Source organism: Apostichopus japonicus, chromosome 14 (genome assembly GCF_037975245.1).
Source record: "Apostichopus japonicus isolate 1M-3 chromosome 14, ASM3797524v1, whole genome shotgun sequence".
In the NCBI taxonomy this organism is placed as follows: Eukaryota; Metazoa; Echinodermata; class Holothuroidea; order Aspidochirotida; family Stichopodidae; genus Apostichopus; species Apostichopus japonicus.
Window position 1 is genome coordinate 22,254,209 of NC_092574.1, and position 23,360 is coordinate 22,277,568.

Consider the following 23,360-nt stretch of genomic DNA (forward strand, 5'->3'; position numbering starts at 1 on the left):
TGAGAGGATGTGCAGTAAGGAGGAGGGATAGGGGATACATCCCTGGGGTTGTGGTGGAAATATGGGGGACAGGAATAATTTATTTTCATTTTCCTATACTAAAGAAAAAGAAATGAAGTAAAGAAAGATGGCACTGCGGACATGACTGTCTTGAGGCACCATCTGACTCTAGATATCCTGGGTAGGGCCCCCTTTGTGGAACGCTTATTAAGCCCTGGGTAGGGCCCTGGGTAGCGCCCCATTTGTGGAATGCTTATGAAGTCACAGGTAGGGCCCTGCGTAGGGCTCTGGTGCTGGAATGTACAGTATGTTGGCTAATTATTAGCAGAAACTAATTAATTAAGAAAAATGTGGCAAATTATGCACTACCAGTTCCAGTAAACAAAGGGCTCGCAAAAGTCAGAAGCAATTTGGTATAATGAAAAATATCTACAAAAAAATATTCTCTAGGTTTGGATAAATTTATAACAAACTACTTAAGCATACAATGGTTGTATACTTGGTGAAATGTAGAATGATCTTTGTTTTTTTAACTTTTATGATTTTTTTTATAGACGTATGGTAATCCTTACCATTTTGATGCACGTAAATGTTTGTGACCTCGCACATATATTAAAACAATCCATCCAATGTTTCATGTGCATTTTTAATACCCCAGAAATACTTTAGTGAAAGGTTTGTGAAGTATATAATTAGACCGGCTTAATATCTACAGTATGACTAGGTCTCAACTGTTGGGAAAACTTCAAATATTACACCCTTGCTTGATATGTCTAGAAAGAAAGAAATTTCCTCCTACCCAACTAACACCAATGATAGTCTCCCATGGGATGCGAGTCCTGGCCATTGACCAACATCGTCTTTCTTCCAAATCTACCCACTTTCAAGTTTGATGTTTACCACATTTTATCAGATTTTTTTACATCCTCTGAAATCCATTGTCTTACTCCACAGGTGTATCTGATACTACGTCATACAGGTTTCAATTGGAGCGAACTAGTATTGTCTCCGAGGATAACAGCAGAGGTGGCTTCGGTAGGCTTCCCAGCATGAGCGGAAGCGTAAGGTCCGAGCCAGGCGAGAGTGTGCGAGACAGCGCCGTGGAATCTTACATACCCTTAACGAATTGTGCAACGAAGGCTGACAGTGATATGTCACAGAGTCTTCCCCGTGACTTTGAAGCGGAGTTTCTCGGGAGAGCAAGCCGGGCATCTTCCAGCTCGGGCAGCTCTTCGTCCAGTATCCCCGATGCAGCGTCGATGAGTGAGCCTGTGCGTATGCTCGACAGACCGACGGTAGCTCCCGGTAACGAGGTGTACGACGTACCCCCAGTTAAGCCTTCTCTATTGCAATCGATCTACGAGAACCACAGAACGTCAGCTATAAAGGATCCCTTGAGCTCTCGGTTTGAGCAGGAGATGTCGCAGGTGCAGGATGAGATGAGGAAGGACAGTGGTGATGAATTAGAATCCAGGACTTTACCTGCAAGGACCTTAGGTCCACAGTCAAATTATGACTTTGTTCCCCCTCCCCGACGTCCCTCCATGGAACCAGAAATGGAGTCGGTCTACGACGTACCCCCGGTAAAGCAACAGTTGGTGAAACCAATGGTACCGGAGCGGACTTACCCCGCGTCGTGCATCTACGATATACCGTCAGCCCTCCCAAACGACGAATCCATATATGACATACCGCCAGGTCCCATGCCTGTGGAACCACCCCCTGGCCTGGATGATGCATTTGTGAGCAAACCTTTACCGGCCAGTGACTCAACAGACGAACTAGCTAAGTCTTTGGAACAAATTTCTATGAGGAATGCAGAGAAAAACTTTGCCGAAGAGCAAACCCAGGACAGCATTTATGACGTTCCTCCAGTCTTGAGGAAAGAAAATCCCTTCTCTCCCTCTCGACCCCCAGTGTCCTCTCCACAGAATGCACCACCGAGGCCACCCAAACCACCAAATTTGGAGGGCCCACCCTTAGATAGAGGTCCTCTCAATCCCCCAACGGATTTTGCTGACGAAGGTTTTGACGATACTTACGTCGGCAGTCCGGGAGTGAATGACACTAGTCGACTCTCAAATGGACACAGCGCGGTGGGCCACCAACCCGCACCACAGGGGCATCATTGGCTCAACCATACGGTACCCACACCCAGGAAATACTTGAACGTTAGGGACTCGTCATCTAGTAAACCATCCTCCGTACCAACTTCCCACCCGCACCCTATGCCTTCTCCAACCGGATACCTTCTCATGCAAGGTCCAAACAGCCCATCCAATGTATTCCAATACCCCGATGAGAATTACATGACTATGGAGGGGTCTCCAGAGCAGGCCAAGAGAGGTCCAGAACTGTACACTGCCATGAATGGAAACCAGCCACCTCCACTTCCACGAATGAGCACCACTTCTCCGGTAGCAGTGTTCAGTGAAGAGCGAGAGGAGAAAGAGATATTTCCTCCACCTGTTGACAGAAGCTCCAAACCTGGCAGACCGAAGACAGGAAGTAAGTCATGAAATCACTCAAATTTTAACAAAACTCTATTTTATATTTTTTTATTTATATTGTTTAGATATATATTAATGTTTTTAGCACCAATGCCGACAAGTAATTGACTTTTTTAGAGCTTTTTTCTTCCTGGTGGATGAGTTCTAGTGTTTCTCACCTCAGCAGATGCCATTGGATACAGTTCCCGTATTTTGCATATTTTGCATATGTATGCATAGTGAATAACTGAGGGCAGCAAACAAAATGTTCCTGTTTTCTATCATACCACTCGTTCTGTGAACCATGGGCAAATTTTATGTCTTGCTGTGTGTGCAATAAATGGGATGATTAAATGGAAGAATAACTTAAAATGCTACAGTTTTAATCATGGCGCTATTTACGAGAGCTCATTGCTAGTGAATTTGAATTAGGTACAGTAAATCACTGGGATACACACTTTTGTTCTGGTTATGGTTCTGCTTTGGTTGTCTGACTCCCCTCACCCTCCCCCCCAATACAGCATTTGAATAGTTGTTGGCTAATCCTCATTGTTACTCTAGGTTTTTCATTTTGCATCATTATTATTACTATTATTTTTAATAATTTCATCCCGTCTCCACCGATGCATCACCCATCTTAAATGTTTCTTCTGACAGGTTCAACTACTTCGATCGGAAGCACAAAGTTGGCATCAGATTCCAGGGGTCTATCAGACAGTTACTATGCAACCGATCCAGATCTCGGCATTCCAACTCGCAATTCTAGAACAAAGAGCTTCAGTAGAGAAGGGTAAGGGTTTAACTGAAAGCTTCATGTTTTGTTTGTGTTTCGGTGGGTTTTAATATCAATTTGAACAATCCCGAGCTTGTCGTAGAATATTGGCGATGTTTCTGAATCAGACCAAGAGAATCGAGAGATGAACGGATTATGATACCTGATACGGATTATGGTTCACTTTGCATACTCATGTACCAGTCTCTTCACAATGGGAGCACCCATGTGAAGAGAACAAAATCCAGTGACGAAATGGTAGGCAGCTAAATTAGGTTCGTAGAATGAGATCATTGACCAGTAGTCACTTAGGATGTACAGTGCTAAGAGGTTAACAGTTCATGCTGGGCAGGGTAGTTCAAGAGAGTGATGTGGTTGTGAGAATGGGAGGACCAAAGGGTCTTTGCATTTGGTGTTTTTAATTTAGCCAAACATTGAATCAGATCCAGAAATACTTAACATTCCATATAAAATGCTTGGCATACATTTTAAACAGTCTATTTATTTTTTTTAGCGAATGATATCATACTTTGTCCTTCCAAGTATGCAAGTTTCTTGTGGAATTAACAGACTATTATTGTTTCAGTAATTTTATGACAGTAAAGTATGTTTACACAGGACAGTGACAAATTCAATGCAAAGCGCATTTTGCAAAACCCGAGAGATGGGCATATCTTATAAATATATATAAGAAGGAGTTTTGTAAAAACTGCGTCAATGTGTCAAAATGTAATCAGATGTATGGATTTCAAGAGGATTGGTTTGAGGGTCGTGGATTCATCGGTACATATGTTTTAGTAGTTTGCACATCTGTGTTTGGCAAAATACGTACTGCAACAGCTTCAAGTAAAATACATTTGCTTTCAATTTTTCTTTATACAATGGGTATATACATGCACCACAGCAGTACTCTTTGGCCATTTGCCTAATTCTTTTTCTGTAAATTGATGTTACTGTGTATTAATTGTTCACAACATTAAACTTGAACCAGGGCTAGGCTAAAAGTATGGTATTATAAGTAATTAAGATATTGTGAGTAGCATTCAGTATGGTTAACAGTGGATGTATTAATGTTCAGTTACCGTGATCTATGTTTTCGCAAACGTTTCCTTTTCAATGCATACTACACTCGTCTGTCGTGTAATTCCCCCCTCCTCCAACCCCCCCCCCCACCCTAATTTACTTCATAAAGAGATGTAAAGTTCCTTGCAATGGAATAATTCTTATTCTCTTATTTTTTCTTTACCCCTTTAGGCGTCACAGGTCGACCAACAGCCCAAGGGGTACCCCTACCATGATTCGAAGTAATACTGTCCAATATCCCTCGGGTAGCAAACCATCCCTAACACACCAATCAGCCTCGGTCGGAGAATTTTCATCGTCCGACATCGGTGAAATGTCTCAAGATACTTACATGCTACATGAAAACTTTATTGGAGAGGTTAGTCTTTCTTTTCTTTTTCTCTTCACAGAGTGTACCCTCATTTCCAATTTTTTTTTTACATTTTTTTTTTTTTTACATTTTCATGAAAAAATCCTTCCTATTCATAAAATTGCTTCCAATTTGTACACTGGAATATACTGAAATTGAAAAAAATAGAAAAACTTACAATATGTGCTTACAAACCAGTGACAAATTCCTGTGCTGTAACCAATGGAAGTAGCCAACCATTATTTGGTGGTTATCCCTGGTCTGCGCATTTGTCTGTATGTTGGTGTATTTACTTTTCAAAATTCTAAGAAGTATCAATCACAATAGGAAAAAAAATCGTTATGGCTCGGTAATCAGTTCGACTCCACGCTATTTACTTCGCTCCTCGCTTACCTGTCTCCTCACAACCTTAGCACCTCATTCTACCGTGCCTATAAAGTCCTGGTAAATAAATAACACTGTGCGCCCTCTATGACCGGACCCCCCTTCCGGTCCCTCCTCCTTTTTCATTCTACCATTCCAAGTGCCTACACGCATATTTTTCTTGTGGATAGTTTCCTTGGAAAATTGTCTTGGTTTTCTTCGACGATCGCCGGAAGTTTTTTAGCTTCGGATCTTTAGAAGTTTGACAGTCCTTTCCTGACCGATAAGTGTCCTTTTTATCAAAAAGGGAGGGTTTTGGGGACTGTTTTCGTAGTGCGTTTCCTCCTCGGGTTGGTTTGCGGCGGGGTTAGCAGTTCCGCGAAACTGCCTAGGTTCCCGCCCTATTCCTCCCCACGCTAAAGCGTGTTGTCGTTATTGTGTTTTCTTAGCTTGTTTACTAGCTTCTTCCCCCAATTAGTTTCTCTCGTCCCCCTTTTGGGGATTCATATTGCTCACTTATATTCACTCTTTTTCGTATGTATTTCTCGCTCTCTCATTTTTGTTTCAGCTTGCATTTTCATGTTAGGCCACCCCGTAGCGTTACCTTGTTTACCGTTGCTAGGTTACGCTACGCTCCACCTAAGCCTAATTCCCTCCCTAGTTCTCCCCTCTTACGTTAAGCTTCTATTGTTGTTCATTTATCACTAAGAAGTAATCTTCCTTAATCCGGTTATTCAGCATGTCACGCAATCCATTGAAGTGCATCAACTGCTCTATGTTTCGCCCAGGCAGAGCCTGGGACGAACACGACCTTTGTCCAAAATGCAGATCCTGCACTCGACGAGACCCCTGCCTGGTGTGTATTAAGTTTACACCAGCTCAGTGGCAGGACATCGACCTGTGGCGTGAGGGCTTACGTAGCAAGCTCCAGGGAAGGCTGGACTCGATCCCGAGCGCAATCGGGGCGCCGGAGGTTCCAGGAATAACGGGAGACAGAGAGGAGGAGGGAGTAGTAGAGAGAGAGGTGGAGGAGAGTGGCCAGGAGAGGGCCGAAGGAGAGAAAGAGGTAGAGAGAGAGGAAAGAGAAAGAGAAAGAATTCCCCTAACGGCCCCGGCTACGTCCGGATCAGTTACGGCCAGAGGGAAGGGCAGGAGCAAAGGCAAGGCTCCTGCCAGGAAAAGACCTCCAAAGCAGAGGCACAGCTCGGCCGGGCTGGAGACTCCGTCTCAGTCCGGGCCGCAGCTAAACAGACCCACAGAGCGCGGCCCCCCGGCCGTGGGAGGCTCGGGTCCTAAAGAGAGAGCAACCGAGGGGACGCGGAGACGGAGCCGGTCCCGTTCCAGGGAGCCGGACAGGGAGCCGGAGAGGCGGGTTCCGACGGAGATCCCGGCCCGAGAAAGTAGGGAGAGAGAGTCCTCCCGCCGACCCAGAAGGGAGAGATCGGGGTCGCATACAAGATCCCCAAGACGTAGAGAGAGGAAGAGATACTCTCCAATCTCCGACGAGTCCTCGGACTCTTCCGACGATGGATACAGAAGATCCAAGAGGAGGCGCCGGTCCCCGAGACGGCGTCAGGAAGAGGAACCAGCTTGGCTTTCCAAACTCACCGGCCTGCTACGGCCCCTGCTGGAGCAAAGGACGTCCACGGTAGCCGACGTGGCACCGGGCCCTACCAGCCCCGTATTGACCATGGCCCCGCAACCGGCCCCGGACCCGGACGCTCTGGATTGCAGAGCGTCGGTGAATCTTTCCGGCTTGGAGGACGAAGGGGAGCCCATAGATCCAGATCCTCTCCACTACGATCCTATGGAGGACAGCTTTGGTCACAATTACGAACCGGAGGAAGCACCCGTGACAGGAGGAGCCCTCCCACAGGAGCTAATAACACGGGCGGCAGACATATTCAGACGACACCTGGGGTTCGAGGAACCCGAGACGCAACCGCAGAAGGCGGGCCGGGTATCAAAATTGACGGCGACCGGCGAAGCGTCATATAAGCCCAAAACTACCATACCAGTAGACGCAACCTGTTATGACAGATTTGAGGCCATTGCCAACAAGACCAAGTGGACGGCCTTCCCGGCCAGGGCAGATAGAGCGGTCAGGGTACCTGACGAGGCATGGAAGGATCTATTCAGATGCCCAACCATTCCCCAGGAGGCCAAGGAGAGATTAAAAGCCGAACAAGGGGCCTCATCCACACACGTGTTCAAGACCCCGGACCAGAGGAAGCTAGAAGAGCTTTTGGTAGAGGTGGACATGGCAGCCCGTTCGGGCATGAAGTTCGCATCGGTACTAATGCTTTCAGCCGAAGTCCTTATGCGACACCACCAACAGCTCCCTGAGGACAGCAGCCAAGTATCCAGGGACGAAGCGGGCCAGCTCCTCCTGCTGCTGGGCCCCCTCGTCAGACTCGCGTACGATCAATTTGCAAGGGTCGCTACCAGGTCCGTTAAGGCCCGTAGACAAAACATCGTCTCCGCCATCCATTGGCCTTCGACGGAGGCGAAGGACAGAATGCTGGAACTACCAATCCTCGGGGAAGACCTTTTTGCGGGCTGCTTCCAAAAGAAACTCCAGGAAGAGGTAGCCCGAAGGGAGACTCTGGCCAAATCAGAATTCCGACCCCCACCTACCCAGAGAACCAGACCCTTCCGCCCGAGGGAGAGCAGAGCACCTAGGGGAACGAGAGCAGCACCCGCCAAATCTATGAGCAGAGGAGCTCTCAGAGGCCGAAGCCGGGGGGCAGCCTTCCGTCCAACCCGCCCCTGGGCCCCCAGAGGAGGCAGAGGCTCCACGTCGACCAGACGGGACAGTGACCGCTCCTCCAATCGACCAGCGTTCGCCGCCCAGCCCTAGGGGTGCCCACCTCACTGCGGCCATTCCGCCGGTGGGGGGGAGACTAACAAACTTCTCCCAGCAATGGGAATTTATTGGCGGGGACAAGTGGGTGTTGGACACAGTCAAACACGGGTACAAAATAGAATTCTCCTCCAGCCCACCTTTCGGGGGCGGAGGAAGGCAGACACTCACACCCACGGACCCCGTCAAACGCTTAGCCCTAGAAGGGGAAATTCTGGCCCTGCTGGCCAAGCAGGCAATTACAAGAGTTCCGGAAGAGACGGGACCACTCTTCCGGTCCTCCTTTTTTCTGACCAAAAAACGGGACGGCACCTGGCGTCCCATTCTAAACCTAAAACCCCTGAACACAAAACACATCAGACCAAAACACTTCCGTATGGAGACCTTAAACTTAATATTACCCCTACTCAGAAAGGGCATGTGGGCGGCGACCGTAGACTTACGGGACGCCTACCTGCACATCTTGATACACAAAGAACACCGACGATTCCTAGCGTTCCGGTACGCAGAACAAGACTACCAGTTCCGGGCGCTCCCATTCGGCCTAGCCACGGCTCCCAGAACCTTCACGAGAGTCGCGGGAGCAGTAGTCGCCTACCTCAGAAAAAGAGGGGTCACCCTCTACGTATATCTAGACGACTGGTTGGTAGTAGGGAACAGTCTATCGGAAGCAACCAACAACGTCCACAAAACGCTCCAGACCCTTCAAGAACTGGGCTGGATCGTGAACCAGAAGAAATCACGGCTATCACCCTCCCAGACGATCCAGTTCCTCGGGGCCATACTGGACTTCACCACCGGGGTAGCCCGACCCTCAGAAGAAAGAGTCGCGGCAGTCAAGGCGACCACACAACAGATCTTGGCACACCGGGGGTCACCAACGGGGACATGGCTCCGGGCCCTGGGACTCATGGCCAGCCTCGTCGATATAGTGAGACTGTGCAGGCTACACATGCGACCTCTGCAACTGCACCTGCTGAGGTCCGCAGACCCTACAGACCCAGACAAAACAACGCTCATCTACAGGTCAGAGGAGGTCACACAACACTTTCGATGGTGGCTCGACCCAAACAACTGGAGTTCAGGGGTACCCTTTGCGATACAGCTACCAATGACATCGATAACGACGGACGCGTCACTGTCCGGATGGGGAGCTCACTGGAGCAATCGCACAGCATGGGGGACGTGGTCCCAAACAGAAACATCTCTCCACATCAACATCCTGGAGATGATGGCGGTCAAAAGAGCCCTGGAAGCTTTCAACGACCACGTACAGGGAACGATAACCACAATCTTCACCGACAACACGACAGTGGTGGCCTACATCAATCGGCAGGGGGGCACCCGCTCAGAGAGACTGTGCCGACTCGCGTGGGAGGTGATAACAGCGGCCGAGGACTCCGGCACGATCCTAAGGGCTTCCCACATCGCAGGCAAGCTCAACGTGATGGCGGACGCCCTATCCAGGGGGCATATAGACCCCAACGAATGGTCTCTGGAACAGGAGACTTGCGACAGAATCTTTTCGATCTTCGGCAGGCCCACGATAGACCTGTTCGCAACACACAAGAACAACAAACTCCAGACCTTCTGTTCCAGACGATTCCACCCCCTGGCCTACCACACGGACGCAATGTCCCTCTCCTGGGACCACATGGATGCGTACATCTTCCCGCCGCTATGTATGATCGGACAAGTCCTCAGGAAAATTCGGAACTCCAAGGGCAGGTTCACACTAATAGCCCCGTTCTGGCCTCGCAGACCCTGGTTCGCCGAGATCCCCCAACTCCTCATGGACGTCCCAGTGAGTCTACCGGACAAGCCCCACCTACTGTCCCAGAGACAGGGAACTCTCTCCCACCCAGACATCAAGGGGTTACAATTAGTTGCCTGGAGGCTGTCCGGTCTTCCCTACGACAGAGAGGCTTTTCAGAAGCAGCTGCCGCGATGGCAGCCGACGCTAGAAGGGGAACGACCGCAGCGACTTACGATTCCCGTCTGCGGAAGTTCGACCAATGGTGCCGACCGAGACAGATACTGCTGCCTGCTGCCTCTGTGACACAGATAGCCGAGTTCCTCCTCTCACTCTTCGGAGAAGGGAAACAAGTCTCCACTATCAGGAATTACAGGTCGGCCATCGCTGCCATCCACCAGGGCTTCCCAGATGGCTCCACACTGAGCAATAACCCGTACATTGCACAACTCATCAAAGGCATGGCGAATCGTCGCCCACAGATCAGACGGCTGGCCCCCTCCTGGGGACTCTCAGCAGTGTTACATGCCCTGGCAGGACCACCATACGAACCAATGGCTAACGCCTCCCTGGCTGCCCTCACAAAAAAGACACTCTTCCTCGTCGCAGTTGCGTCAGCAAGAAGGAGGAGTTGCCTCCACGCCCTATCCACCAAGCAGAATCACATCAGATTTGAGGGCCACGGGGTGAGGATGGTTCCAGACCCGTCATTTATTGCAAAGAACCAGACCTTGACCTTCTTGCCAGGAGACATTTTCATCCCGGAAATTAAGACCATGTCATCAGTAGCCGAGGACAAACGATGGTGTCCAGTCAGGGCACTGAAGTGGTACCTGAACAAGACAGAGAAGTTAAGACAATCAACTTCTCTCTTCATCATACCACGACCACCCTACGCAGCGGCCTCCAAAGACACTCTATCCAGGTGGCTAGTAGAGATCATACGCCCGTTCACATCGGGGACCTCCCGACCAAGGGCTCACGACGTCAGAGGGGTCGCGGCCTCTACAGCCCTATTCGCCGGCATCCCGGTAGAGGACATACTCAAAGCAGCAGCGTGGAAAACTCCAACTACGTTCGTCGCCTGCTACTTGACCGACACTTTACACGCCGAAGCGGCATTTGGTAGCGCGGTGATGCGAGGTCCGGTGGGTAACAGGTCCCACCCCTCGGGCCTCCCACCATCGGGCAGTGCCACTCGGTGCTAAGGTTGTGAGGAGACAGGTAAGCGAGGAGCGAAGTAAATATTCCAAAACTTACTGGTTTGGATATTTACGAGTGACGAGCTTACCTGTCTCCATTCCCGCCTCCCTCCCCCGAGAGGGTGGTGGGACACAGCCGGACGGAGGAGCGGTCGCTCGACTTGACTCATGACTCCGAGCTTCACACCAGATAGACAGAACCACCATCCACCAGAGAGCCATCGACTATGTCTATCGGTGAGTGTACCTATGTGTTTCCGTATGCGTTTGCGTACATAGTCTTCCACTTACGTTCTCACCTAAGTTGATCTAAGGGTAACAAGTGGCGGACCGTAAATCTTTAGGCTCCTTGTTAGTGTAAGGGGTAGTTCCGCCTGCAGGGTTCAGGAGAGTGTCCCCCCTTCCCGCTGCGCCGGGGAGGGTTACACTCCCCCCTGCTAAGAAGGCGTCAGTGAATTTTTTGTTAGGGGTTCACTTTGGGAAGTTAACTCGACGGGGGTCGTTGGGGGTGGCCAGACCTTGCCACCCCCACTCCCGTGTCCGTGAGGCCACTCTTTAGGAATGGTCTCATGAGAAAGGAGGAGGGACCGGAAGGGGGGTCCGGTCATAGAGGGCGCACAGTGTTATTTATTTACCAGGACTTTATAGGCACGGTAGAATGAGGTGCTAAGGTTGTGAGGAGACAGGTAAGCTCGTCACTCGTAAATATCCAAACCAGTAAGTTTTGGAATTTCTGCCTCTGTTACATTACTGAAAGTGATCTCATAATGAAAACAATCTAATTATTCAGTTTTTGTTTACAAAAAAGTAGCAAAGAATTTGCTAGACCTGATAGAAACTATGACCATTTGTATAATTTTTTGATATCAATAACGGTTCAGATTAGTTTGTGTTGACAATTACGTACAGCTCGAGAGGAAACGTTCTCTTCAAAGTTTGTAAACGTAATAAATAGAAAGAGCAAGTATTCTCAAAATATTGCAAAGTACAGATGACATTGAATGACACCGATGGCAGATAGATATGAAAGCAGAAACAGATATGAAGCAGAAATAATCGGTCAGAGTGAGAAGGGCCCAAAAAAAAAAGAAAGAAAAAAAAGAAGAAGCTATAAAAATGAAAGAAAAATAAAAGAGCTGCGAGAATGGAAAGAGAAGGCATAATAAAAGCTTGTAGCGATCTATAGTTATTAAAACAAATACATGACATATTATATAGAGAGTAAAAAGACCAATTACACATTAAACCAGTAATACAGTGATTACGGGAAAAAAGGGAAATTTGATTCCTGTATCCTGCAAGTTAGTTAACTCCCATGTAAAATGTAGAGCCGTTCGTAATTTCAAAGGGCTCTATAAATTTGGGACGGCTATTGAAATGGGATTTTGAATTGATACGTTCCTAGAAATTGTACATTAGCATCGGATAATTCAGTCACTGGGGGTACTTTCCCTTAATGCATATCAGGGCTAGTGTTCATACTCTCTGCAGTGATCTTTACATAAATACTGTCTGCAGTGAAATTACATAAATACTGTGTGTAGTGAAATGACATAAATACTGTCTGCAGTGAAATTATATTAATACTGTCTGCAGTGAAATTACAACAATACAGTCTGCAGTGACATAACATAAATATGGTCTGCAGTGAAATTACAATAAATACTGTCTGCAGTTAAATTACATAAATACTGTCTGCAGTTAAATTACATAAATACTGTCTGCAGTGAAATTACATAAGTACTGTTTGCAATGAAATTACATAAATACTATCTGCAGTGAAACTACATAAATACTGTCTGTAGTGATATTACATAAATACTGTCTGCAGTTAAATAACTTTAATACTATCTGCAGTGAAATGACAAATACTGTCTGCAGTTAAATTACATAAATACTGTCTGCAGTGAATTACATAAGTACTGTTTGCAATGAAATTACATAAATACTGTCTGCAGTGAAACTACATAAATACTGTCTATAGTGATATTACATAAATACTGTCTGCAGTTAAATAACTTTAATACTATCTGCAGTGAAATTACATAAATACTGTCTGCAGTGAAATTACATTAATACTGTCTGCAGTGAAATTACATAAATACTGTCTGCAGTGAAATAACATAAATATGGTCTGCAGTGAAATTACAATAAATACTGTCTGCAGTAAAATGACATAAATACTGTCTGCAGTTAAATTACTTAAATACTGTCTGCAGTGAAATTACATAAGTACTGTTTGCAATGAAATTACATAAATACTGTCTGCAGTGAAACTACATAAATACTGTCTGTAGTGATATTACATAAATACTGTCTGCAGTTAAATAACTTTAATACTACAGTATCTGCAGTGAAATTACATAAATACTGTCTGCAGTGAAACTACATAAATACTGTCTGCAGTAAAATTACATAAATCTGAATACTGTCTGCAGTGAAATTATATAAATACTGTCTGCAGTTAAATAACATAAATACTGTCTGCAGTTAAATAACATAAATACTGTCTGCAGTGAAATTACATAAATACTGTCTGCAGTTAAATAACATAAATACTGTCTGCAGTGAAATTACATGAATACTATCTGCAGTTAAATAACAAATACTTATTGCAGTGAAATTACATAAATACTGTCTGCAGTTAAATAACATAAATACTGTCTGTAGTGATATTACATAAATACTGTCTGCAGTTAAATAACTTTAATACTATCTGCAGTGAAATGACATAAATACTGTCTGCAGTTAAATTACATAAATACTGTCTGCAGTGAATTACATAAGTACTGTTTGCAATGAAATTACATAAATACTGTCTGCAGTGAAACTACATAAATACTGTCTATAGTGATATTACATAAATACTGTCTGCAGTTAAATAACTTTAATACTATCTGCAGTGAAATTACATAAATACTGTCTGCAGCGAAATTACATTAATACTGTCCGCAGTGAAATTACATAAATACTGTCTGCAGTGAAATTACAACAATACAGTCTGCAGTGAAATAACATAAATATGGTCTGCAGTGAAATTACAATAAATACTGTCTGCAGTAAAATGACATAAATACTGTCTGCAGTTAAATTACTTAAATACTGTCTGCAGTGAAATTACATAAGTACTGTTTGCAATGAAATTACATAAATACTGTCTGCAGTGAAACTACATAAATACTGTCTGTAGTGATATTACATAAATACTGTCTGCAGTTAAATAACTTTAATACTACAGTATCTGCAGTGAAATTACATAAATACTGTCTGCAGTGAAACTACATAAATACTGTCTGCAGTAAAATTACATAAATCTGAATACTGTCTGCAGTGAAATTATATAAATACTGTCTGCAGTTAAATAACATAAATACTGTCTGCAGTTAAATAACATAAATACTGTCTGCAGTGAAATTACATAAATACTGTCTGCAGTTAAATAACATAAATACTGTCTGCAGTGAAATTACATGAATACTATCTGCAGTTAAATAACAAATACTTATTGCAGTGAAATTACATAAATACTGTCTGCAGTTAAATAACATAAATACTGTCTGCAGTGAAATTACATGAATACTATCTGCAGTTAAATAACAAATACTTATTGCAGTGAAATGACATAAATACTGTCTGCAGTGAAATTACATAATTCTGTCTGCAGTGAAATGACATAAATACTGTCTGCAGTGAAATGACATAAATACTGTCTGCAGTGAAATTACATAAATACTGTCTGCAGTGAAATTACATAAATACTGTCTACAGTGAAATGATATAAATACAGTCTGCAGTTAAATGACATAAATACTGTCTGCAGTTAAACTACATAAATACTATCTGCAGTGAAATTACATAAATACTGTCTGCATTGAAATTACATAATTTCTGTCTGCGATACTGTCTGTAGTGATCCTTACAGAGCAGTGAAGTTACATGATGTCTGTGTAATATCTGCAATGATCTTTATAGTTCAATTAACTTTATATGACATTCTTCTGTGATCCTCACATGGAAATTGAGGTTACTTATTTTATATGTAAATACCTGCAGTATTTCTACCAACTCAATTTATTTTACATTACATTTTGATGTAGTATCTACTTTGTACATTACATCAAAGTGAACTTAGTGAAGTTACGTTGATCTTGTGTAATATCTGTTGTAATTCTGCAATGCAATTAACGCTATAGATAATATGCATGTGATTGTATAATCTGCAGTGATCCCTTGAGTACAGTTAAACTTAAGTAAGTGCACCAATATCTTGGTTGATCCTACTACCCATACAGTCTGAACATATTAAATTTGATTTCAAGACCCGTTCTTAAAGGTCTTATTTCACTCCATACCCTTCTCCTATGTTTGACAGCTGTTGATGGTGTTTGGGATGCCGATGTTATAGAACAGTTGTTATATCCAACAATATTTTTGTTTCTCTTAACAGAGGCAGTCACCGGACTTTCCCTCGTCTCCAAGAATGAAAGACAAGGACAAGATTGAGTATTTAGAGATAGCTCACGATGAGGAGAGCGCCACCTCTCCTCCACCTTCCAAACCTTCGAAAGACAACAATGTGGAATACATCACCATCGACAGCGAGAAGACGAAAGCCTTAGAAACGATACAGCAAAACAGAGAGAAGTCTTATAAAGGTTCTTAGCGCAAAGATCTCCATGGTAACTTGATAACATTCCTTGTCATGTTATGCATGAGCAGGAATGTATTGTTAGTTTCCCATCATGGATGTTACATTCGATGTTGAATATCCAGAGAAAAGTTTGTTTGCTTTGGAAAGCTAACATCGACAACAAATCTTGACCTACAACACTTCTATAGCAGATGAACTGAGGCCTAGCCTAGTGTGCAGTACAACACTCTAGCCTATTTATAATATTCATAATAGATGCACCTAGGCCTAGCCTAGTACACAAGATAAGACTGTGGCCTATGTAACATATTTATAACAGCAAGATCGGTGTTACACTTATGTGATGTTTTTCTTCTTTGGGTGAAGGCAGAGGGGGGAGGGGGGCCAGTGGAATGGGGTAGGTCATTGGGAAGGAAAATTAGCTATATAGACAGTATCGTTTGTGAAAAAGGAATAACGTTTTGTTGTAATGGACTGTAGTCTTCTTTTTCTGGGACGATCTTTGTCCAAACTTGGCATTTTTTGTTTGTGTGTTTACAGTAACCAACCAAGAGGTTAGTTTTTTTGAATGTTGACTTAACATGTATTTATCTGTAGAGAGAGAGAGGGAGAAACCTCCATTGGAATGGCTTGTAAACATCAGATTGGAATCCAAAGAACGTTGGTGTCATTTCTGGCATCGTTTTCAGTTATGTAACTCTGAGGGCCTTATTGCAACGAAATGATTCTTTCCTTCTCTTCAGATAAATTACGCATGCCTTTAAGTCATTATTTAAAACAACCTAAATTTGTCAGGTTCATTTAAAAGTCATGAACACATCTGTGGAGACTGTAAGGATCCTATACTTCCACAGTACTTAGCATATCAAAGCTACGATGGCGATTTCTTAATTGGTTACCTCGTTTTCAAATTGATGTTGAAAGAAACTGATTCTCAATTTTTTTAGCACTTAAAATGATGAAAATATAGAATTACTATTTTTAGGTTACTTTTGTGAATGTTTCTGGGACGCAGTTATCTAAAACTGAAGTTATGAATTGCTTTTGTGAGCTTTTTGAGTTTTTTTTGACAACCGTTCCTATAAGAGTTTTGGAATGCAAAGTATATTTTTAAACACGAAACAGATAATGTACCCAGGTTATAAATATTTGGTACTTTTAAGTATAAAATTTAAACATTAAGTGTAAAGATATTTTAAATTATGTAAAAGACTAGTATTATGACAGTACTTGGATGTTAAAGTCCTTTGAAACAAGTGTAATATTTCAGACCTGAATTTTTTAATTATCAAACATTTTTTCTGTTCGTTCCTCATGCAGTAATTTCTTTCCAGCATTAACATAAAACAGTTCTTTAACTGGATCACATCTTATAACATTAGCGGTGTGAATCGTTATGGTCACTTAATTTTAAGGGATTCTGATACAAGCATAGTTTGGACATAGAGTTAAAAATACCATTTTTAGTGGTATGTTTAAAAAACATTTTCAGAAACCATTTTTCTGTTTCCTCAAAAATAAAAAAGAATGTGGTATCATCCATGTGGAATCATTCTTGTTATTTATCTGCCGAAGGTTGATGTGTGTACATTGGTTTACTGTTATAAACAATCAGCCCAGTCGCTTTGGTAAACTGAAGGGCGAAGCATTATACATTTTTTAATCATCTGTGTTAATGATAATGATTGCCATACATGCTTCTGTGAATCAAATTTTCCATCTGGCAACACTAATAATTTTTATCCTGATTTTTTAGTATTCTTTTGAAATCTGTAGCAGCTCAAATTTTAATATATTAATGTTTCATAATGATGACTGAATAATTAGCAGGAAATTTGTTGACAAGTTTCCAGAATTTTTTTTCACCTGAGGCAATTCTCAGAATAGCTCTTTCAAGATATGTTATACAAGATATTTTTAAGATTGCCGTAACTCACTAATAGAGCGGTGTGGGGGGGGGGGGATGTTTTTAAAATTCCAAGATTTTGCATTGAAATATTTTAGGCAAAAAGTCAAAGTTAAAAGTCATAATTGTGAGTTTAGAAGTGCAGACTAAATAGTCAGTGAATAGTAAATTATCAAATTTAAACTACCACATCGCAGGATGGTAGACCCACTTTAAGACAACTTCAGTGATAGGTACAAAGGTCAGTGAAAGGTCAGTGGGACCAACTGAACTATTATACTTACCATTGGCTCCCTACATTGCCAAAGGCTACATGCTTGGTGACATTACTAGTTGTGCTACTTGTAAAGGTTGGAATATTTTTGTATGGAGGCTTGACAAGTACTTTATTAATGGACAGTAGTTATTACTTTATGAATACATTCTGAAATCATATTTATGATATTATTTATGAACTTGGCAGCTTACTGTTAGGTTATAAGTGGGTTGCACTTTATGAGACACACCATTCTGTAATGGTTTAGCAGTTTTGTACACCTGATTGTGCTGTTGCATTGACCACAGTGATGTCTATAGCATTGCTTGTTGTGGAATGTGAACTGTAATTACAAGCTTTGACTGGGATAGGCTAATCTTTATTGTCATGGTTTGAATGTAGCCTTTACCATCAGCCTTGTTTCTTCAAAGATGGTTGCTAAGCGGTTATTAATCTGATGGTCTGTAGCTTTGCCTCTCTTTCATATATGTGTGATGTCACAATATTCTTGACTGGGATAGGCTAATCTTTATTGTCATGGTTTGAATGTAGCCTTTACCATCAGCCTTGTTTCTTCAAAGATGGTTGCTAAGTGATTCTTAATCTGATGGTCTGTAGCTTTGCCTCTCTTTCATATATGTGTGATGTCACAATATTCTTGACTGGGATAGGCTAATCTTTATTGTCATGGTTTGAATGTAACCTTTTACCATCAGCCTTGTTTCTACAAAGATGGTTGCTAAGTGGTTATTAATCTGATGGTCTGTATAGCTTTGCCTCTTTGTCATATATGTGTGATGTCACAATATTTTTGACTGGGATAGGCTAATCTTTATTGTCATGGTTTGAATGTAGCCTTTACCATCAGCCTTGTTTCTTCAAAGATGGTTGCTAGTGGTTATTAATCTGATGGTCTGTATAGCTTTGCCTGTTTGTCATATATACGTAGATGTCACAATATTCTTGACTGGGATAGGCTAATCTTTATTGTCATGGTTTGAATGTAGCCTTTACCATCAGCCTTGTTTCTTCAAAGATGGTTGCTAAGTGGTCATTAATCTGATGGTCTGTATAGCTTTGCCTCTCTTTCATATATGTTGATGTCACAATATTCTTGACTGGGATAGGCTAATCTTTATTGTCATGGTTTGAATGTAGCCTTTACCATCAGCCTTGTTTCTTCAAAGATGGTTGCTAAGTGGTTATTAATCTGATGGTCTGTATAGCTTTGCCTGTTTGTCATATATACGTAGATGTCACAATATTCTGGTCTGCATGTTTTCACTCGTGTTTTGCAAAGTAATTGACTTTGGTAATTAGTACAGATCTTTAGCTAGACTTTCACAGAAGGATGGTTGGGGGGGGGGGGGGGAGGAGAGAGAAGACGTGACTAGGAGGTGACAGGTGCCATTATTGATTTTTTCAGGGGTCTATGTACAATACACCAACAATTGTGCAACAACAACCATCATTTTCTTGCTAAATCATCGCTATATCATTTGGTAAAAGTCGTCTCAATTAGCAAAGTTAATCACTTTTATGAATTTTAGCGGATGTGAAATAATGGAACACTTTTACACACACTATAGAGTTGATTGCAAGTTATGTGGTTGTTACATGCTCATCCAAAGTGGTGGGTTTGATATGGCCCTCATCATCCATGAGTTGCAACTTTGGCTGAGTAATATGCATCCATCTTGCTTTGGTGTAACTTGGAATATTTTCTAATTTTATTGTAAATAGTGAAGCTATGACTGAAGCATTATTTCCTTCATTCAGTGCCTCCTGCAAAGATACCAGCATATGTAGAGATATAACTTTCATATTTTAACAGCCAGGGCAATACGCATTGAATTATACTTTTCGCCCATTGAGTGGAATTATACTTTTGACCAACTGAGTTTCAAAGAGTTAAACCCATATCACAAAAACGTTAAAATCAAAATAGAAACAGAAAAGGAAATAAAATATGAATGAGAAATGAGATGATAGGATCAGATTCCATCAAGGTGGGACAGTCCCCCCCCCCCCCCCGCCAGCATCTCTGTGTGATAAAATATGGGAATTGATGTAGAGTGTTCTATTTTGAAGGGACATTCTCAAATTCATGTTTAGTGTTACTAGCTTGTGGACATTTATTGCTCCAAATGGAAATAACAAGTGCTTCTCACTTCTGCCAGGGTAGAAAAAGCTATGTAATTGTCTAAGTAAGGAAATATGATGTGTTTGTTTGGACTTGTTTCAATCAGTGATTTAAACATTAAGGATCATGGATCCTTTCTTAAATTCCAGCAGAGGTATTCTCAAATGGACATCCTAGGCTTGGTTTAAAGGAGACCTCACCCCCACCCCTCCTTGTACAGGACAGAGATACACCCTAAATATGCAAGTCAAGTATATAAATGGTCAATCTCGCACAAATGTTTAACAACTTTGTAAACAGCAACCCAGTTTTCTCGATCTTAATTTATGATTCTTCAATGTCTGGAAGTTAGTTGGCAAGTTTATATGTAAGTATGAATGCTATTATCCAGAAAGGAAGTGTTCTCTCTGTTGGCCGGAAGCTTTCTATAACAACCTAATATATTAACATTTTCTCAGTCGTAACAAATCTCACATCCTACAGGAAATGCCATTTTTGCATATATTGCAAAATTTTCAGTTTCTATAGATGTAACTAGTTTTTTATTAGTTTTCCTTTTGGTTTCAAAGCACCAACGTAAACCATGCCTTTTGCCTTGCCAAAGTGTATGTCGGTGGGGAGGGTCGCTGTAAAGATTGGACGTGGAATGGAAGAGAAGGTCCTTGTTTCTTGTTTGGGGGTCTGCTTCTTAGTGTTCATTTTTTGTTTTCTTAAAGGAGTGCTCACTTTTCTTGTCATGCTTATCAAAGATATTCCAAACACCACAACAGTTTTTGCTTTTTAATGTGTTTATCCTTGATAGACTTTCGGGTAAACCCAGAAGGGTTTGAAAGAGATATTTGAGTGCATGTCATTACTGCTAACACCAACAAAACATCTTCAGAGAATGATTTTTTTTTGTGTCTGTGTCATGAGACACTCAGAACGTTTCACAAAGGTGGAGAAACTGTTGCCGACATCTAAATGTTACCACTTCCTGAAATTTGCAGTTCTTTTTAGTCAAATCTGCGTCTACCATTCCATGCAAGATTTAGATACTTTGATCTCAGTTAAGTTTGTAAAGATTTTAATTTCCTTTTTTTTTTTTTTGTCTTTCTTCCTTTTGAGTGTTTATAAATGAAATAAGTATTGCCCTGGCTATGTTTTTATGTATAGTTCTTAGTCTCTTAAGAACCCACAACTTTCTTGATTGTTTCGTTTTTCATTAGAAAGTCGAGTTTAAGAGGAAAGTTGACTGTGTGATTTATTAGGAAGGAAATTGCCGTAAAAAGTAAAAGCGAAAGAAAAGTAGACAATGCCATTCAACTTATTTGAATGCATATCTTTTGGGAAATATTTAACTGCAAAGTTGACCAGGAAAAGTGCAGCCTTTCCTTCCTGAATCCTCATTTGGATGCAAAACTTTTCATTTGATAAATTACTTTATTAGTTTGATGAAACCCATTATTTCACCTTAATTATGTCCATACATCTAGAATTTCTCATTTCACCTTTCAAATGTAATTTATTATTAACCTGTAATATTTCTTTCAGATATCACGGTTAGCATTTATCTTATACTTCCTCAGACTTACTTGGAAGCAGCTATATAAATTCCAATTATGCTGGGTTGAATCAACATTACTCAAATTTACAGGTCGTACTGAATGTTTGTTCTCGTTCTCGAAACTGCTACTTCCCATCTCTTTAGTTTCGTTTGAAAAGAGAAGAAATTTATGGCTAGAGTGGGATTCGAACCAAATGATTTCTGGTTTCAAGCCTAGCACTCTACCAACTCAGCTATCCAGCCCTTAGTTGGTGGCAATAACAATTTAGCCATTTCTTTGCAGGGGGGGGGCTGTCTTTTTACATATAATAATGTAAAGTAACTGAATGATGGAAGATTGACTTGGTTATTTTAGATAATGGAAACAAGCAAAGAATTTTATGACTAGAACAGGATTTGAACCATTGACCTCTCTTTAAAGGGTACATACGGGTTGACCAAAACTATGCATGAAACTAGTTCTTCACTATAACTGCCCAGTATGATATGTACATTGAAACACTTGGATGATGTTCTTGTACAAATGAAGGAAAAGATGACACACATTGTTTGCTTTTGCTCTTGGCAGCTGGAAAAAAAAAAATAAACCTATTCACATGATTATATTAAAATCACCATCTTATTTCATCTCCAACTTTTGTCAGTATTGGGAGAAATTTTCATGAAGGGTAGACATATACTATAACAACAATCTTGTGTTTTCACCTCTTTACTTTATTTTTTTACTGTTATTGTACCAGTTTATGTTGTCACCATTGAATGTTAGGAATTATGATGAGTCTTTACCTCAAATGACTTTTATCGTTTTAAGTTTTGGCTTTTTGGCAAGTCTTAGTTTTCTAATCGAGGTTAAATTCGAGGTTACCATGCATCCCTTATCTGAAAGCAAGTCTTTATTTATGTCTTTAAAAAAAAAAAGTAAAAAAAAAAGTATATCCCTATTCTGAAGAAGTTTTGTTTTTACTTCTTCTCCACATGTACACAATTTTATTATACCATGCTCTGAGAGAAGAAAACATAAATAATGGTCCTGTAAATATCTTATAACCTGTCTGTGAATAAAGAATTGTGAAGAGTAAATTGTGATCATAGCATGTAATAATATTTGTTTAATGTGTATTAAAGAAAATGGTTTTGATCCATGTAAACTGTGGAATCAGTGACATAAAAATAAATGCTATTGTGAAAAAAGTGTCATGTTTGTCTGTCTGTTATTATAATAATTATAAAAATGCTTACTCTGATGTACTAGTCAGTTTTATTCTTTCTCCCCCCCCCTCCCCTCCCCTCCCAATTTTACAAATAAAACATTTGTTTCATCTTTTGTAATCAGTTGGATGTCATTGTTTTACATTGAGTGTAGCTGGGGTTTGACCCATGGTTACTGGAACATACTATGGTTGAAAGGCAAAGCCACCAGAAAAAAAAAAATTAAAAAAAAACAAATAAAACACAACGTAAATAAATATACTAGGGCTTCTGACTAGGGCCCCTATAAAGTTAAGGACCCATAATTTAATCTCAACTATAAGGCTTGCTAGCTAACTTGGGAAAGATATGTAGTACTGTAGCTCTTCCTTTTCCCAAGAAGTAAAACAAGAACCATGGACTTGATGTCCTTACTTCATGTCCCTCACTACTACCACAATACTGCATGTCTCTATTTGGATATAGGTACCAAACTTGACTGTCAACTACAAAGAATCTAGACAGTGGTGGGAATCAATTTTGAAGGTTTGCGAATGAAACAACTTTTTACCGTATGAGCTTGAACAAAAACAATTCCTGGATTGAAATTGCTGTCCTACCCTTTGTCAGATAAATTCTTCATTGTTTCTCAAAGTTTCTCGAAGCAGCTTAGTGCAAACGTTTGATACTGTTTTTCACGCACTGAGACTTTTATGGATAATCTTTAAATTGGAAACAATATTCTTATTGAAGGCAACTGCACTTTTTATAGGAGTTTACAATATTCTTATTGAAG

General features: G+C 41.6%; 2 protein-coding genes across 3 annotated transcripts in view; both read left to right on the plus strand.

Moving 5' to 3' along the window:
- The window catches only part of LOC139979363 (uncharacterized), a 60,288-nt gene extending 38,688 nt beyond the window's left edge, over window positions 1-21,600 (plus strand). For both annotated transcript variants that reach the window (XM_071990079.1, XM_071990080.1), the window contains exons 3-6: window positions 955-2,508; window positions 3,147-3,279; window positions 4,516-4,702; window positions 15,322-21,600. In XM_071990079.1, the coding sequence (XP_071846180.1) occupies window positions 955-2,508; window positions 3,147-3,279; window positions 4,516-4,702; window positions 15,322-15,537 (2,090 nt within the window). In that variant the 3' untranslated portion in view covers window positions 15,538-21,600. The remainder of the gene's footprint in view (window positions 1-954; window positions 2,509-3,146; window positions 3,280-4,515; window positions 4,703-15,321) is intronic.
- LOC139979364 (uncharacterized) lies at window positions 5,069-7,944 on the plus strand. The gene is made up of 2 exons (XM_071990081.1): window positions 5,069-5,343; window positions 5,795-7,944. Exon 2 carries the CDS (start codon window positions 5,796-5,798, stop codon window positions 7,914-7,916), a length of 2,121 nt encoding a protein of 706 aa, XP_071846182.1. The 5' UTR covers window positions 5,069-5,343; window position 5,795; the 3' UTR covers window positions 7,917-7,944.
- Window positions 21,601-23,360: the final 1,760 nt, after the last annotated feature.